The sequence below is a fragment of the Anomaloglossus baeobatrachus genome, chromosome 11, assembly GCF_048569485.1.
Source record: "Anomaloglossus baeobatrachus isolate aAnoBae1 chromosome 11, aAnoBae1.hap1, whole genome shotgun sequence".
In the NCBI taxonomy this organism is placed as follows: Eukaryota; Metazoa; Chordata; class Amphibia; order Anura; family Aromobatidae; genus Anomaloglossus; species Anomaloglossus baeobatrachus.
Genome location: NC_134363.1, coordinates 62,623,340 through 62,642,624, shown reverse-complemented (window position 1 = coordinate 62,642,624; position 19,285 = coordinate 62,623,340). Strand labels below are relative to the sequence as shown.

The following is a 19,285-nucleotide window of genomic DNA, read 5'->3' as shown; positions in this document are numbered from 1 at the left end:
CACACACTGTCTTTTCAGTTGATCGTTTATTTGATCTTATTCCTTCATTTCACAAACACTTACATACATATTTACATCTTTTTTCTACCATGTCCGCTCCTTTTTCCTATTACGTTGCATTCACCACCGAACACATATACGGTATATATTTATATATATCATCATTTTTGCCCTTCTATCAGCACAATTCCACTACATCTTTTTTTTTCCCCTTTTCTCGTTTTTTTCCTCGTTTCCTCTTTTTTTCCTTCTTTTTTTCCTTTTCTTCAACATTCAAAACTTTATCCACTCCCCACGTGTCCATGAGTCACGGGGAGGGTGATGACGCAAATAGTGAATACGTGGCTTGTTTATAACATATATATGGGAGCCTGCTGCCCCCTCTCTGCTATAGTATTCTCTGTACATTGTCCTGAGGAAGAGGACGGATATGTCCTCGAAACGCGTAGACCTGTGAAAATAAAGGGAAGAATTTTACTAACATCATCTGGACTCCTGTGGTTTGGCGCGGTATTTAAACCTGCTTTTCTACTGCTATCTGATATATTTCTTCAGCAGTGACAGGGAAGATGGTTAAAATTGATGGGAAGATGGATGGAGCCATATACAGGACCATTCTTGAAGAAAACTTGTTGGAGTCTGCAAAAGACCTGAGACTGGGACGGAGATTTGTCTTTCAACAAGACAATGATCCCAAACATAAAGCAAAATCTCCAATGGAATGGTTCACAAATAAACGTATCCAGGTGTTAGAATGGCCAAGTCACAGTCCAGACCTGAACCCAATCGAGAATCTGTGGAAAGAGCTGAAAACTGCTGTTCACAAACGCTCTCCATCCAACCTCACTCAGCTCCAGCTGTTTACAATTGAAGAATGGGCGAGAATTTCAGTCTCTCGATGTGCAAAACTGATAGAGACATACCCCAAGTGACTGCAGCTGTAATCGCAGCAAAAGGGTGCGCTACAAAGTATTAACTTACAGGGGACGAATAATTTTGCACGTCCCAATTTTCAGTTTATTTTTTTATAAAAGTTTAAAATAAGCAATAAATTTCGTTCCACTTCACAATTGTGTCCCACTTGTTGATTCTTCATCATAACATTAAAACTTTTATCTTTATGTTTGAAGCCTGAAATGTGGGAAAAGGGTGGAAAATTCAAGGGGGCTGAATACTTTCGCAAGGCACTGTATGGTGCTGTTGGGACAATTGTGTATATATGGTACATTAAACCTCATTGTATACTGTACCTTCAGCATATCTCCTGGAAACATATGGACACCACTGTGGAAGGAGTTATCCAGTCATTCCACTGATCCGGATGCCATGATCCTGGGAGGAAAGGATGCACAGGTAAAATTTCAGTGACAATAATCAAAAAATGTAAAGAAACCATGCGGCTTGTCAGGCTGTAAGATTTTATTAATGTTCCTGGAGTAAAGAGTCTTTAAAAATCTTAGTATCCTTTGTGTCCCATTGTAGACAGACCGGTGGGGTGGCTGTGTATAGAGAATATTCAGTGTTTCTAATCGCCTATTCAATTTTTTTTTTATTTGGCAATGTTGATTTTTCATATCGTGATCTTTATTAAAGAAAATAAAATAGTAATCTTGCAGTTTTCAGCCTGATTTCAGAGAGAGTTTTCAGCAGGCTCCTTACCAGCAGAGGCAGGATTACAATGACAGATACCACCTCTATAGCTGATTACATACGATCTTAATAAGTGATGTGACAGCTCTTTCTGCTTTCCATCCCTTTACAATGACTTTTACACGCACATTAGATGCTTCAATACAAAAGATAGGGTCAGGGTCTGACTATTGTGGCTAATGTACATGGATTTTATCCTGAGACTATAGGGGGTTAAGAGTCTAAAATAGCCCAGGTGACTAGTGTAAAAATAGCAAGAAGAATAATAATCATAATAAGAAAAACACATTTGGGGCAAAAACCTTAAACAATAGGTCATTGTCTGATAATACGTCCCCTTTAAAGGCATTTTCTAGGACTCCAAAATTGATGGCGTCTACTTGGTGGGAGTTGAATAGACAGCACCGACTATAACAAATCTTATAGGGTAATGCCTGGCAAACACTAAAGGAGAGGTAGTATTTTGGACCACGTCGCGGGTGCTGAAAGTCGAATTCCAACTCTAATAGGCCATCAGCTTTGTATTCCTGGACAATCCCTTAAACTGTGAAAGGGTCACAGAGTACAGACTTCTAAAATAGTCTATAATCTGATGACTGGCCTATGTATAAACGGTCATTGGAGAATTTAAAGTGGGACTAAAATATGAAAAGATTATCGATATACTGCAGCAATGGTGATCAGTGGGGAGGTCCAGGCTCTGAGACCCCCATAGATCACTCAAACAACGAGGCAGAAGCACTCAGCTCAACAGACGTGGGTCTGTACCCCACTGTGTGCACATTCATGTCAACTGCAATAGGACTTTATACCACTGTGTGCACGCTCATGTCAACAGAACTGGGACTGTATACCACTGTGTGCACGCTCATGTCAACAGAACTGGGACTGTATACCACTGTGTGCACGCTCATATCAATAGAACTGGGACTGTATACCACTGTGTGCACGCTCATGTCAATAGTAATGGGACTGTATACCACTGTGTGCACGTTCATGTCAACAGAACTGGGACTGTATATCACTGTGTGCACGCTCATATCAATAGAACTGGGACTGTATACCACTGTGTGCACGCTCATGTCAATAGTAATGGGACTGTATACCACTGTGTGCACGTTCATGTCAATAGTAATGGGATTGTATACCACTGTGTGCACGTTCATGTCAACAGAACTGGGACTGTATACCACTGTGTGCACGCACATCATAGAAGTGGGTCTGTACACCACTGTGTGCACGTTCATGTCAATAGTAATGGGATTGTATACCACTGTGTGCACGCACATCAATAGAAGTGGGTCTGTACACCACTGTGTGTACACTCAGGTCATTAGAACTTGGACTGTACACCACCGTGGGCACGCACATCAATAGAACTGGGACTGTACACCACCGTGGGCACGCACATCAATAGAACTGCGACTGTACACCACCGTGTGCACGCACATCAAAAAAAGTGGGACTGTACACCACCGTGTGCATGCACATCAAAAAAAGTGGGACTGTACACCACCGTGTGCATGCACATCAAAAAAAGTGGGACTGTACACCACCGTGTGCATGCACATTAATAGAACTGGGACTGTACACCACCGTGTGCATGCACATCAATAGAACTAGGACTGTACACCACCGTGTGCACGCACAGCAATAGAACTGGGACTGTACACCACCGTGTGCACGCACATCAATAGAACTGGGACTGTACACCACCGTGGGCACGCACATCAATAGAACTGCGACTGTACACCACCGTGTGCACGCACATCAATAGAACTGGGACTGTACACCACCGTGGGCACGCACAGCAATAGAACTGGGACTGTACACCACCGTGTGCACGCACATCAATAGAACTGCGACTGTACACCACCGTGTGCACGCACAGCAATAGAACTGGGACTGTACACCACCGTGTGCACGCACATCAATAGAACTGGGACTGTACACCACCGTGGGCACGCACATCAATAGAACTGGGACTGTACACCACCGTGGGCACGCACAGCAATAGAACTGGGACTGTACACCACTGTGTGCACACTCAGGTCATTATAACTGGGACTGTACACCACTGTGTGCACGCTCACGCATTAGTCGACTGCTTCTGCTCATCTGATTACAATTTGGCCATGATTCCTGTATAAAACTTTAGTTAGCGTTCCTGTTTACCCAATGCCGCTCCCATCTCTCATGTGTTCCTTCTGATTTCTTTGATTTCAGCTGCTGGGTCGTATGGGGACAGCGGAGGAGTGTGCCAATGCCGCGCTCTTCCTGGCAGCAGAGGGCACATTCTGCACAGGTATCGATATTCTCCTAACAGGTGGAGCTGAACTCAATTACGCCAATAAGACCCAGCAGAAGACACGGAGCAGCATTTATCACTGACGGCTAATAGACTCTAATGTCCTTCCATCCATATGGAACCTAATAAACTTCTCTGCTGGAAGGTTTGAAGACAAGTTTGCACAAGTTCCCTTAGAAATGTTCTGCAGACGTACGCCCATGTGTCTTTGGAGCGATATCAATGTATTAGAGATGAAAATTATGCAACCTTCCCCAACACCAACTATAACAACTTGATCCACAGATTCTGAGAAACCACAACTCTCAACATGCCAGGATACGATGACGACAGTCCATGGGGCAGCAGCTCAGGATAGGGAACATAAACCATTAGTAGGGAATCCAGGTAAATGTTGGCTACTACCTGTGGTTTATTATTTGTGCAGACATTCCATTGGACAATTGCAGGAGCAATGCATAACGGTAAATAAAGTGAAAGGACGTTCCAGCACCTATAGTTCTGCAGGGAAAGCTGATGGAGAAATTTGGACTGTTCCTGGACATTTCTGTGAATCACAAGTCATTTAAACATGTTATGAGGGGCGATGAAAGTAAGATCATGCTTTTATATAGTTTGTGTATGAAGGGACAGGTATGCTTAAAAAGTGTTATGTTTTCTACAAATATAATATGAACATACAAGAAACCCGTAGTCTAAATGCCTCACTAAATCTTCAAAAAGACAACTGGATAGAAGCCACAGATGGAGAATATTTGATATGGCCCTATTCCCTCCCTCCCATCCCAGCAACAAGCGAGGGGATATAAGCAAAGCACATATAGGAGGCTCCTTCACATCAACTGTGCACACATCATAACTACGACGTACAATTACAGTAGTTGGAATTAAAGGGATTCTTTGGTGAAAATAAGTGATCACCAATCCACAGGATCAGTGACAACTTATCAATCGGTGGAATCCTCTTTGAGGCGGCCAGAAAAAGCCAAATACAGCCAGTGAGGGAATGAATGGATCAGTGATCGAGTTGTACACACCTACTGGGAATAAAGGTTCCCCATGCTGATGATCGGTGCAGGCTATTGATCAATAAGTTATCACTTATCCTGGAACCTCTGTACGTGCATCTCTATCGCTATGTAATAGTCACAGAACATGGAGGGGTTAAACTGTCAAGCATGTAATCTCTAATGAAAATAATCTTCTCCTAATTAATATGAGAACTAACAAATTACCTCTATACATAACACAATCCACTATACAAAGACCAATAATACCACATAAAAGGAAAAAATACCGCTACACAGTGACCAGACCTCATATTACAATCACATAGTCGCCAAAAAATACCACATATAAACAGACAAATACAATCACACCATGACCAGCCACATATTAATACCACACTGACTGAATAATATCACGTGCAACAGACAAATATAGGCACACCATGACCAGACCACATCATATCACCACATCATGACCGAATAATACAATACTGATCATGAATAGAAACCACAATATTAATAGGACAAATATTACCACTATTGTACACAGCAGCTCTGTATATAGTGTACAGGTAATAATATGATCACCGTTGACATAATACACATGAGCTCTGCATATAGTTTATAGGTAATACTGGGATCACCGGTGACATCATTATACACAGGAGCTCTGTATATACTATTTAGTGTGTGTGCGTTAACATGTAATACACTGACTTACCAGTGACGTCTCTATGCGAAGTAAAAAAATTGTTTAAAAGAACTGAGAGTCCTCAGTGGTTGATACCTTTTAATGGCTAACAGAAAAGATGGTAATATATAGCAAGCTTTCGAGACTACGCAGCTCTCTTCATCAGGCTACTGAGCCAGATGAAGAGACCTGAGCAGTCTCGAAAGCTTGCTGTATATTATCATCTTTTCAGATGCCAAGGGTCTGAATACTTTGCCATGACCTGTATATCGGACGGTGCACAACGATTCAAGTCTACGGGTGAGTGCAAAACATCGGACTGATGTCAACCTAGTGCAGTTCGATAGTTTGAAACGAGTGTCATCAACATAGCCAGCTTTACCTATGTGCGAGTGGTGCGGTCGCACTGGGCGCCGGCAGGCAGCAGACAGGGATGCCCAGGGAGCAGCTGTATACTTTAATTTTGCCGCTCCCTGCACAGGCTCCAGCAGGGAGCGCCCCTCCCCCCTCCTCTGTGCCCTGTGTCTGGTCTCCTCCCGCTCTGCACAGCCTCCAGCAGGGAGCGCCCCTCCTCTGTGCCCTGTGTCTGGTCTCCTCCCGCTCTGCACAGCCTCCAGCAGGGAGCCCCCCTCCCCCTCCTCTGTGCCCTGTGTCTGGTCTCCTCCCGCTCTGCAGAGCCTCCAGCAGGGGGCGCCCTCACCTGCTCTCGGCTCTGTGTCCTCTCTCCTCCCGTCTTTACCAGAGAGAGGGGGAGGGGAGGCAGCACTGCCGGAGATGCTGTTACAAGAGCTACACTGAAATCCTCAAGGAAGCCAGGAAGTGACTGAGTATAATGTGCTGTGTGTCATCTGTAATATATTATGTGCTGTCTGTGTGTGTTATATATAACATGTGTGTCCTGTATAGTGTGCAATGTCTAGCTGTCTGTCTGTTTATTATCTGTCTGTCTGCCTATCTCTCTATTATATATCTGTCTATATCTATGTATCTCTATTATCTATCTATCTATCATATATCTCTCTATCTATCTCTCTCTATCTCTCTATCTATCTTTCTATTATCTATCTATCGATCTGTCTATCTATTTGTCTATCTATCATCTATCCAGCGTCGGTCTGGCACACAGACACCAGTCAATGCCCCAGAGGGTTCTCCAACTGGACATAAAAGGGACCCGCCGGCAGGGGCACCGCTGGCATCAAAGATCCGGAGCTCCGGCCCAGAACTTATTGGCCGGAGCCCCGAATCTTTTGCAACCACCGCACTGAACCATGTCAGCGTCACCCCGATACAGTTCAATCCTGTGATAGAGCAGGGAGCTCCATGCTCTATCACTGCCCGTCTCCGAAGCCACAGACCGCTGCAGGCGCTGCAGGGCAGTGCAGTGACATCATTGCATCGTGCTGCCTCCGCAGGCCACCATAGAAGAGAAGACGGAGGCTGCGGTGCTGGGAATCACGATTAGGTGATAATCTGTGGGGGCTCCTGTTGTATATAAGAGGCTATGTGGGGGCCCCTGCTGTCTATGGGAGCCTGTGTGAAGGCTCCTGCTGTGTATAGGAGGCTGTGTGGGGGCTCCTGCTGTTCATAGGATGCTGTGTGGGGGCTCCTGCTGTGTGTAGGAGGCTGTGTGGGGGCTCCTGTGCGTAGAAGGCTGTGTGGGGGCTCCTGCTGTGCATAGGAGGCTGTGTGGGGGCTCCTGCTGTGCATAGGAGGCTGTGTGGGGGCTCCTCCTGTGCATAGGAGGCTGTGTGGGGGCTCCTGCTGTGCATAGGAGGCTGTGTGGGGGCTCCTGCTGTGCATAGGAGGCTGTGTGGGGGCTCCTGCTGTGCATAGGAGGCTGTGTGGGGGCTCCTGCTGTGCATAGGAGGCTGTGTGGGGGCTCCTGCTGTGCATAGGAGGCTGTGTGCAGGCTCCTCCTGTGCATAGGAGGCTGTGTGGGGGCTCCTGCTGTGCATAGGAGGCTGTGGGGGGGCTCCTGCTGTGCATAGGAGGCTGTGTGGGGGCTCCTGCTGTGCATAGGAGGCTGTGTGGGGGCTCCTGCTGTGCATAGGAGGCTGTGTGGGGGCTCCTGCTGTGCATAGGAGGCTGTGTGGGGGCTCCTGCTGTGCATAGGAGGCTGTGTGGGGGCTCCTGCTGTGCATAGGAGGCTGTGTCGGGGCTCCTGCTGTGCATAGGAGGCTGTGTGGGGGCTCCTCCTGTGCATAGGAGGCTGTGTGGGGGCTCCTGCTGTGCATAGGAGGCTGTGGGGGGGCTCCTGCTGTGCATAGGAGGCTGTGGGGGGCTCCTGCTGTGCATAGTAGGCTGTGGGGGGCTCATGCTGTGCATAGGAGGCAGTGGGGGGGCTCCTGCTGTGCATAGGAGGCTGTGGGGGGGCTCCTGCTGTGCATAGGAGGCTGTGGGGGGGTTCCTGCTGTGTATAGGAAGCTGTGTGGGGGCTCCTGCGTTGTGTAGAAGGCTGCATTGTGACACCGGCTGTGCATAGAAGGCTGTGTGGAGGCTCCTGCTGTGCATAGGAGGCTGGGGGGGGGTCTCCTGCTGTTCATAGAAGACTGTGTGGGGGCACCTGCTGTGCATAACATGCTGTGTGGTGGCTTCTGCTGTGCATAACATGCTGTGTGGTGGCTTCTGCTGTGCATAACATGCTGTGTGGTGGCTCCTGCTGTTAATAGGAGACTGTGTGGGGGCTCCTGCTGTGCATAAGAGACTGTGTGTGGGCTCCTGCTGTGCATAGGAGGCTGTGTGGAGGCTCCTGCAGGTATTTGCATATAGTTGTAGTGTAACTGTCTCTCCCTCTCCCACTCTCTGTGTCCCTCTCTGTCTGTCTCCCTGTCTCTGTGTGTTTCTGTCTCTGTGTGTCTGTGCATCTCTGTGTGTATCTCTGTGTCTGTGTGTATCTCTGTGTCTGTGTGTGCCTCTGTGTGTCTCTGTGCCTCTGTGTGTCTCTGTGCCTCTGTGTATCTCTGTGCCTCTGTGTGTCTCTGTGCCTCTGTGTGTCTCTGTGCCTCTGTGTGTCTCTGTGCCTCTGTGTGTATCTATGCCTCTGTGTGTATCTGTGCCTCTGTGTGTATCTCTGTGTGTATCTCTGTCTGTGTGTATCTATGTCTTTGTGTTTCTGCGTGCCTCTGTCTCTGCGTGCCTGTCTCTGCGTGCCTCTGTGTGTCTCCGTCTTTGTGGGTCTCTGTGTGTGTCTGTCTCTGTATCTGTGTGTCTGTCTCTGTGTGTCTCTGTGTGTGAGTCTGTGTTTCTGTGTGTGTCCGTGTCTCTGTATATGTGCCTCTGTGTGTCTCTGTCTGTGTGTCTCTGTCTCTTTCTCTGTGCCTCTGTATCTCTATATTAGTCTTTGTGTGTCTATGTCTGTGTGACTCTGTATCAGTCTCTGTATTAGTCTGTCTCTGTGTGTGTCTTTGTGTGTCTCTGTATCAGTGTCTGTGTGTGTGTCTCTGTATCAGTCTCTGTCTGTGTCCCTGTATCAGTCTCTGTGTGTCTGTATCTCTCTCTCTGTCTCTATATCAGTCTCTGTGATTCTACGTCTGTGTGCGTCTGTGTCTCTGTCTCTGTGTGTCTCTTTGTCAGTCTGTGTGTCTGTCCCTGTGTGTGTCTCTGCATCAGTCTCTGTGTGTGTCTCTTTGTATAAATATAGAAAAGGGAAAACTGGTTTTAGCCGCGCTAAAAAACCACTGGTGCAGGATTAATGAAGAAGTTTCTTTTTTATTTCAGCATTTCCAACGCGTTTCAGAGACAAGGACCGTCTCCTTCCTCAGGAAAAAAAGAAATCATGCAACTGCCTACAGTCTAGTGTTTTAAAGGAGGATAAAGACTGCCACGTTGACAGCCATGACGTCATCCACCCACTCTATTGCAGGGCAATGACTCATAGACACGTGGAGAAAATACAAAGGAAAAAAAATCACATTAAAATACATCAAATATTGTAAAAACACGAATGACAGCATGAAATACAAATAAAAATTGTTAAAAATGATTAAAAAAATCTTTTTGTGGTTCATTTTCGACATCTAAAATTTGCAGACATAATCTGGATAAAAAATAAAAAGAGATTGGAAAGGTGCGAACCTGTGAGCAATTGCTAGTATGCAAAGAGATTAACCACCATACCATTACTCCAAATACATCTAGAGAACTTGGTAGAAATGGGGATGGGATATTACATAGTGACTCAGGAAGATCAGTTTTTAAGGGCAAGAATGCCCTCAAAAAACATGAATATTTAATAAATATCTATATATATATATATAAAGATGCGTGGGCGCATTGACGTAATTGGTGCTGGTGTAAACATATTAAAATCCATTATGAGTATTAAACTTTTCTGCTAAAAAAATAAAAATTCGGAAATGAAAGGCAAAGTGGACGCATAAAATGAATCAGAAAGGGGCTAGTGCAAAGGAGTCAAACATGAAATAGAAAGGAATCGCATATGTGAAAGAAAGAAGCAAGTGCCAGTGGTAACGGGGTGAAATGAGTTCAGACCGTGGGAAAAAGAAAGACTGCGCAAGCGCACAGAGAAAGTAAAACCCTGCTGGGGTAACGAAAGGTCAGACCGCAGGGAAATGTGTTCAGTAAAACAGAGTAGTGGGTGAATATACATATAAAGGTGCGCTGTGCGGAGATGAAGGGTGTTCGGAACTAGTGGTTATACTAATAAAAATATATAAAAATATATCAGGATGATTATTGGATATCTAAAACAAGAAGGGAAAAAAAACTTATTGTGGATTTACTCTGAAAGGGGCTATTAAGCCAAGAAGTATTACTATATAAAGGCGGGGTGCGCTGTGCGGAGATGAGGAGTGCACGGAACTAGTGATTATACCAACAACATATCTAAAGGGGAAAAAACGGGGGGGCAAATTATTTGTAAGTTTAAAACCACTCTAAAAGAGGTTATTAAACAAGGATGTATTCAATATAAAAACTTAAATAGTAATAACTATGAAACAACATATATAATAAGATCAATTATATCAATTAATGCTCATTATTATTGTTATTATCATTATTATTCTTGGGAAGGGAAAAAATGTTTATTAATAATCAATACCATTTAAATTAGGATGGAAACACGCTGGATAAAGATGAAACTAATAAATCGTGTAAAAAATGTAAAAATAATATAAAATCCTATCATAAAATATATAAAAACCGTACCAATGATACTTAAGAAAGTTTTCTACCATTAGACATAAGAAGGGATATTTCTCTCTATTAGTATAAAAACCTACACCATAAATTCCTACCCATAGAAAATGGGTTGCAAGAATAAAAACACCTAAGGGTAACATACGTTGCAAGGACTGTGAAGGGCTTAAGATGAAACATAAAACACTGATTTTTGAATTAGACTAAAAGAACATTGAAGCCGGACATAAGTATAATAAGACAATAAATATGCATAGAATTAGGTTAATAAAATAAATCAGAGACTTCATTAAGGCCAAAGGGTTTAAGGGTATTCAATTTATATATCCAGAAGGTCTCTTTCCTGCTGAGGGTTTCAGCCCTATTGTGTGCAATAGGGTCAATCTGTTCAATCGGTGTAATTTTAAAATCTGGATTTTTATTATGCTGTAAAACACAGTGTTTAGAGAGACCATGTAGAAGAAAGCCCGTTTTTATGTTATAGCGATGCGAATTCAATCTGTTATGTAGTGCTTGGCTTGTTCTGCCTACATACTGCTTGCCGCATATACAATCAACCAGATATATGACAAAGTTTGATTGGCATGTCAAACGATTTTTTATCTTGAAATGTTCATTCCCATTGGATGCGCAGAATGTAGTTCTACCATGATAAATAATTTTACAGCACAAACAGTTTCTGGAACCGCACCTGAATACACCCACTGAGGCTGGAAGAAAGTTTTTTGGGGTGGGCAATGTCCTCAATTTACTCGGGGCTAATATGTTTTTGATAGTGGGTGCCCGCCTAAATGTTACACCCGGGGTGGGAGGGAGGATAGGGCTCAGGATGGGGTCATTTTGTAGGATCTCCCAATGCTTGGCCAGGATATTTTTAATCGACATATTGTCGCTGCTGAAGGTGGTAATGAGATTCAGGCTGAAATCCTGCTTGGCCCTTTTCTTTACACATTCATTTAGATTTCCATTAGTAAGAGGGCCTTTATCCTTTCCTTGTCCAATGGGGGGCATACTCAAACGGGTTTTGATAAGGTCTATTTGTTTTAAATTAGAGGATTCCTGATAAGCCCTCCGAATGAGCGGTTTGGGATATCCCTTTTCTTCAAAACGTTGTTTCAATATAACCACCTGTTCATTAAAATCTATATCCTGAGTACAGTTCCTCCTGACTCTTTTATACTGATTTAAAGGGATATTCTGCAGCCATTTATTGTAGTGCTCACTATTGTAGTTAATGTAACTATTGGCATCAACCTTTTTAAAATAGGTTTTAGTCAAAATCTTGTGATCCTGATGGAAAATGACTAAATCTAAAAAATGTATGCTGTCATGACATACTGATGACGTAAAATTCAGACCCCAAATGTTGCTATTTAGGTCATCAAGAAGAATTTTGATGTCAGAGAAGCTGCTATCCCAAATGATGAACAGGTCGTCTATAAACCTTTTGTAGAGGACAATACCCTCTTTATGCCGGCCATTTGTAATATAAATCATCTCAAAAATCCCCATGAATAAGTTTGCATAGGCACATGCAGCTTTCGACCCCATTGCCGTTCCGAGCCGCTGGTGGTATAATATATTATTGAAAGTAAAAAAATTATTGTGGAGAATGAAGTTCATGCCTTCTAAAATAAAATTCCTTTGGATAGGTGGAACATTTACATCATTCTCTAGGAACAGGGAGATACAGAACAAGCCTAAATGATGCTGTATATTAGAATATAAGGAGGCCACATCTATAGTTACGAATGTGTAAGAATCTTTCCAAACAATACCACTGATATTCTCTATGAGATGGACAGAGTCCCTAATGTGGCTATTTAATTTTAACACATATGGTTGCAGGAGTAAATCCATATAGTTAGCAAGGTTGGAGGTTAAAGAATCAATACCCGCAATTATAGGTCTACCAGGGGGGTCTTGAATGTCTTTATGAATCTTAGGTAGATGGTAGAAGAATGCCATTGCTGGATTTTTAATTTGCAGGAATCTCTTTTCCGTGGGATTTAAAATATTACTTTCAATTGCTTTCTGGATAAGCATATTATAGGCGGCAATAGCCTGATCATATTCCACTCTATCTGCAGTTCTGTAGTAAATCGGATCAGACAGGATCCGATGTGCCTCTTTGAGATAGTCAGTGCGATTTTGTATGACAATTCCACCTCCTTTGTCGGCTGCTCTAATGACTATGCTGCCATTATTTTTCAGGGCTGACAGGGCTTCCCTTTCACGATAAGATAAGTTATATTTGGATTTTTTCTTTTGGTTAATAGCTTCTTTAAGGTCTGACAACACCAAATCACAGAATGTCTTTAAAAAATGCCCCTTGCTTTGTACTGGATAGAACCTAGATTTTGGTTTGACCGCAACATGGAGAAAAGGGGTATCCTCAGCAGTGGAGGTGGACAAGTTATCACCTTTAAGTAAAAAATGTCTTTTTAGTGTCAGTCTCCTAATGAAGCTTTGAACATCTAAAAAGGTATCAAAATCTTTAGATCTAAATGAAGGGCATCTTTTTCATCTTAAGCCCTTCACAGTCCTTGCAACGTATGTTACCCTTAGGTGTTTTTATTCTTGCAACCCATTTTCTATGGGTAGGAATTTATGGTGTAGGTTTTTATACTAATAGAGAGAAATATCCCTTCTTATGTCTAATGGTAGAAAACTTTCTTAAGTATCATTGGTACGGTTTTTATATATTTTATATGATAGGATTTTATATTATTTTTACATTTTTTACACGATTTATTAGTTTCATCTTTATCCAGCGTGTTTCCATCCTAATTTAAATGGTATTGATTATTAATAAACATTTTTTCCCTTCCCAAGAATAATAATGATAATAACAATAATAATGAGCATTAATTGATATAATTGATCTTATTATATATGTTGTTTCATAGTTATTACTATTTAAGTTTTTATATTGAATACATCCTTGTTTAATAACCTCTTTTAGAGTGGTTTTAAACTTACAAATAATTTGCCCCCCCGTTTTTTCCCCTTTAGATATGTTGTTGGTATAATCACTAGTTCCGTGCACTCCTCATCTCCGCACAGCGCACCCCGCCTTTATATAGTAATACTTCTTGGCTTAATAGCCCCTTTCAGAGTAAATCCACAATAAGTTTTTTTTCCCTTCTTGTTTTAGATATCCAATAATCATCCTGATATATTTTTATATATTTTTATTAGTATAACCACTAGTTCCGAACACCCTTCATCTCCGCACAGCGCACCTTTATATGTATATTCACCCACTACTCTGTTTTACTGAACACATTTCCCTGCGGTCTGACCTTTCGTTACCCCAGCAGGGTTTTACTTTCTCTGTGCGCTTGCGCAGTCTTTCTTTTTCCCACGGTCTGAACTCATTTCACCCCGTTACCACTGGCACTTGCTTCTTTCTTTCACATATGCGATTCCTTTCTATTTCATGTTTGACTCCTTTGCACTAGCCCCTTTCTGATTCATTTTAAGCGTCCACTTTGCCTTTCATTTCCGAATTTTTATTTTTTTAGCAGAAAAGTTTAATACTCATAATGGATTTTAATATGTTTACACCAGCATCAATTACGTCAATGCGCCCACGCATCTTTATATATATATATAGATATTTATTAAATATTCATGTTTTTTGAGGGCATTCTTGCCCTTAAAAACTGATCTTCCTGAGTCACTATGTAATATCCCATCCCCATTTCTACCAAGTTCTCTAGATGTATTTGGAGTAATGGTATGGTGGTTAATCTCTTTGCATACTAGCAATTGCTCACAGGTTCGCACCTTTCCAATCTCTTTTTATTTTTTATCCAGATTATGTCTGCAAATTTTAGATGTCGAAAATGAACCACAAAAAGATTTTTTTAATCATTTTTAACAATTTTTATTTGTATTTCATGCTGTCATTCGTGTTTTTACAATATTTGATGTATTTTAATGTGATTTTTTTCCTTTGTATTTTCTCCACGTGTCTATGAGTCATTGCCCTGCAATAGAGTGGGTGGATGACGTCATGGCTGTCAACGTGGCAGTCTTTATCCTCCTTTAAAACACTAGACTGTAGGCAGTTGCATGATTTCTTTTTTTCCTGAGGAAGGAGACGGTCCTTGTCTCTGAAACGCGTTGGAAATGCTGAAATAAAAAAGAAACTTCTTCATTAATCCTGCACCAGTGGTTTTTTAGCGCGGCTAAAACCCGTTTTCCCTTTTCTATATTTATATATTTGCCATTCACGGGGCCGCTGCTTTTAAACCAAGCTAACACTCACATGCGATTTCAGGAGTTGTGACTGGCACAACCATACCAGGTGAGTGTATTTTTACTTTCACCAACCAAAGTTATACCGGGTAAGACCCTATTTGCGCCTTCTGTCTCCCCATCTCTAGCACCTTTGTGTCTCTTTGTGTCGCTGTTTCTGTGTCTCTGTATCAGACAGTGTCCCTGTGTGTCTCTGTATCAGTCTGTGTGTCTCTGTATCTCTGTCTCTGTCAGTCTGTGTGTGTCTCTGTCCCTGTGTGTCTCTGCACCAGTCTCTGTGTGTGTGTGTCTTTGTGTCTCTGTTTCTGTGTGTCTCTATCAGACTGTGTCCCTGTGTGTCTCTGTATCAGTGTGTGTCTCTGTATCTCTGTCTCTGTGTGTCTGTCTCTATATCAGTCTCTCTGTGTCTCTGTCTCTGTGTGTCTGTCTCTATATCAGTCTCTCTGTGTCTCTGTCTCTGTGTGTCTCTGTCTCTATATCAGTCTCTCTGTGTCTCTGTGTCTATATCAGTCTCTGTGTGTCTGTCTCTGTGTGATGTGGTGGAATTAATGTGGATTTGAGAAGCAGATTCCCCAGCACAAATATGGAGGACTTTATTGTACATTTGAAAAGATCAATTTTCTTAGGATATATAGACAAAAAATGTCCTCTGGTCCTCATTTGTTTCCTGGAAACTGGGTAAAAAAAAATCAGTAGGTGAGGGGGGGGGGGGGCACCAAAGGGCAGTTTTGCACAGGGCGCCATTCAGGCTAAGGCCGGCCCTGTGTGTGTGTGTGTGTGTGTGTGTGTGTATTGTATTGTGTGTGTGTGTGTGTGTGTGTGTGGGGGGTAATGGGGGTGCATTGTAGTGTGTGTGTGTGTGTAATGGGGGTGCATTGTATTGTGTGTGTGTGTGTGTGTGTGTGAGGGTAATGGGGGTGCATTGTATTGTGTATGTGTGTGGGGAGGGGTAATGGGGGTGCATTGTAGTGTGTGTGTAAAATGGGGGTGCATTGTATTGTGTGTGTGTGTGTGTGTGTGTGTGTGTGTGTGTGTGTGGGGAGGGGTAATGTGTGTGTGGGGAATGGTAATGTGTGTGTGTGGGGAGGGGCGCGGAGTCATTAATCGAGGACTAATTAGTGTGATATCAGTGATAAAGCTTCAAGAGGAACCTCAAGACCCACCTCTTCACAAGCCTACAACCTACAATAGCCCTCAGTCCAGTAGACCATGCACAACCAGCTCTGTCCTCACCTATTGTACCATCACCCATTCCCTGTAGACTGAACCCTCACGAGCAGGGTCCTCTCTCCTCCTATACCAGTCTGTTTTGTACTGTTAATGATTGTTGTACGTATACCCTCTCTCACTTGTAAATCGCCATGGAATAAATGGCGCTATAATAATAAATAATAATAATATTAGTCCTGGACCTGTCCGCACAGGTACAATCTCCTGTAATGACTGCAGCGCTAGTAGAGTGATTAGGACACAGGTATGTGGCGGAACAATCGACAAATCAGGAAAGGAAAGAGCAGAAAATATATCAAGGTCTGCTACACACTGCAAAAATGTGTCACATAGTGCCATACAGTACTCATATAATGCCATACAGTGCTCACATAGTGCCATACAGAGCTCACATATACAAGTACAGAAATATATTACACATTCACCACGCTAAAAGTGGGCCTGTGTACCCCCAAATGCCAGGGCTGAATTTTAGTCCCAGTCCGGCCCTGATGGTGGGTGCATTGTATTGTATGAGTGCCTCTGTATGGGGTGATGGGGGTGCATTTTATTGTGTGTGATTGTGTGTGTGTGTGTGTGTGTGTGTGTGTGTGTGTGAAGGGAGGGAGGGGGTGATGCATTGTATTATGTGTGGGGAGGGGGAAATGGGGGGTGCATTGTATTGTGTGTGTCTGTGTGGGGGGTGGAGGGTTAATGGAAAGTGCATTGTATTGTGTGTGTGTGTGTGTGTGTGTGTGTGTGTGTGTGTGAGGGGGTGATGGGTGGTGTATTGTATTGTGTGTGGGGAGGGGTAATGGAGGGTGCATTGTATTTTGTGTGGGGAGGGGGTAATGGGGGGTGCATTGTACGTGTGTGTGTGTGTGTGTGTGTAGGGGTAATAGGGGTGCATTGTAGTGTGTGTGTGTGTTTGTAGGGGGTTATGGGGGGGTGCATTTTATTGCGTGTGTGTGGGGGGGTAATGGAGGGTGCATTGTATTGTGTATGTGTGTGGGGAGGGGTAATGAGAGTGCATTGTATTGTGTGTGTGTGTGTAGGGGTAATGGGGGTGTATTGTGTGTGTGTGTTTGTGTAGGGGTAATGTGGGTGCATTGTATTGTGTGTGTGTGGGGGGGGAGGGGTAATGGAGGGTGCATTGTATTGTGTGTGTGTGTGTGTGTGTGTGGGGGGGGGGGATTACAAAAGAGCAGTTTGGGGGGAATATATAAATAAATAATAATATAATAAAAAAGGGGCAATATGGGTGGATATTATGGAGAGAGGTAGTGTGGGGGTATATTATAAAGAGAGCAGTGTGGAGGGGACATTATGGAGAGAAGCTGTGTGTGGGGACATTATGGAAAGAAGCAGTGTGGGGGTATATTAAGGAGAGAGGCAGTGTGGGAGGTATTTTGGATAAGGGCAGTGTGGGGGGATATTTTGTGAAGGAAGTACAGCAATTATTTATTCAGGGGCACAGCATGTGAGATGTTTATATTTATGGGGCAGTATAATGATACTTTTATTTGTAAAGGTGCTGTGTGGGGAAGTGCTGCTGAAGAATAAAGAGGGAGGTCTTCAGAGACGAGTGGTGGGCTCGAAACCTCATTATGACGTCTGTACTGCGTGGAGACAAAATGGACAGGAACGACTCAGAAGATGTCACCTATAAAGGTACCTGGATGTAATGATTATTTGTGATATTGCTGCGTCTTATCAGTATTGTTGTTCCTGTATGGTCCGCAGTCTGATAACAACAACAAAGTGGGTAAAAGATGCTCAAAAGCCTGAACCTGTGCACAGCGAGGAGAGAAGGATGGTCATTAGAGGATTTTTCATAGTAGTTTCCATGGTGGGATCTGCCCCAAAAATGTCATTGCACCTTCCCTAAGTGGTATGTGTCCAAAATTCTGACCAGTGACAACAGCAGCTTCCCTGATCACCTCTCTGTAGAATAGGTCATCGGTATTAGTTCAGGAGGATGTGATTTTGGATCCCTGCCCATCACCTATGTGACCGCAGCATTATGTGGAGAGCAGCTTCCTCTTTATTATCTGCGAGACCCAGCTCTGTAGGGAAAATAGTGGCTTCACCAGGTCCTGCTACTAAGAGCAATACATAGGCCTGAGCTGTAATACTGGACGCAGCCGTGACTGCATGTTATATGGTCGTGTTACACAATCTACAAGTGCACAAAGATATTACACATTCAACACGCAAAAGGTGGGCCTGTGCACCCCCAAATGCCAGGGCTGAATGCGAGTCCTAGTCCGGCCCTGGGTGCACGGTTTCCATTTCCAGCCTTTTCCATTGTAGCTGCTATTTGGAGTTACATAGTGATCTTATTCGCCCTCTGACTACATATTGCTGCACAATTGCACTTTGGTAGTCCTTGCGTATTTGCACCATGGGTATATTGCCTACATATTCTATTTCTTTACATCATACACTATATATTCTAGCGCTGGCTGGACCCTTATATAATTATGTACAGTATATTGATTTTTTGCTGTCCGGACCCATATTCCATTGGGCTGTCATTATTTCTTGCTTTTTCTTTTTTAATTCAATAAAGATTATAATCTTTTTTTTTTCTCTGTTGTGGTTGTTTTTTGTAATTGTTTCTCGATACCAAATATGTGTATATTTTTTATTTTTTAACTATTTTATTTTCAATGGGGCAAAAAGGGGGTGATTTGAATGTTTAGGTTTTTTATTTTTTCATATTTTTAAACTTTTCTTTTTACATTTTTTATTTATTTTATTATTCCCCCTAGAGAACGTTTTTCACTGCAGTGTCCGATCGCTTGTTAATTTCTGCTGATCAGAGCAGCATCGCTCTGATCAGGAGAAATGCTGATCTCCTGTGAGTGTCGGAGCTTCTCCGGCTCTCACAGGAAGTGAGTCATGGCAGTGTCAGGGGTCATCAGCTGATCCCGCATTACCATGGCAACACATTGGTGCCCTGTAATCACATTAAGGGGCCACCAATTG

At 43.1% G+C, this 19,285-nt stretch overlaps 1 protein-coding gene and 1 long non-coding RNA gene across 3 annotated transcripts in view; one reads left to right on the top strand and one right to left on the bottom strand.

Annotated features, from left to right (window-relative positions):
- The window catches only part of HSD17B14 (hydroxysteroid 17-beta dehydrogenase 14), a 46,868-nt gene extending 37,263 nt beyond the window's left edge, over positions 1–9,605 (top strand). The window contains exons 8-10 of one of the 2 annotated variants that reach the window (XR_012727527.1): positions 1,257–1,353; positions 3,877–4,345; positions 9,377–9,605. Coding sequence is in view for 1 of the 2 variants with exons in the window: in XM_075328191.1 (XP_075184306.1) it covers positions 1,257–1,353; positions 3,877–4,041 (262 nt within the window). In the remaining variant the exon portion in view is untranslated. Of the gene's footprint in view, positions 1–1,256; positions 1,354–3,876; positions 5,710–9,376 lie in introns of those variants that run through there. The other variant, XM_075328191.1, reaches the window with a different exon arrangement.
- LOC142256482 (uncharacterized) overlaps positions 1–19,285 on the bottom strand; it is a 139,230-nt gene that overhangs the window by 10,725 nt on the left and 109,220 nt on the right. The window contains exon 4 of the long non-coding RNA XR_012727528.1: positions 1,251–1,332. This is a non-coding gene — a long non-coding RNA (uncharacterized LOC142256482). The remainder of the gene's footprint in view (positions 1–1,250; positions 1,333–19,285) is intronic.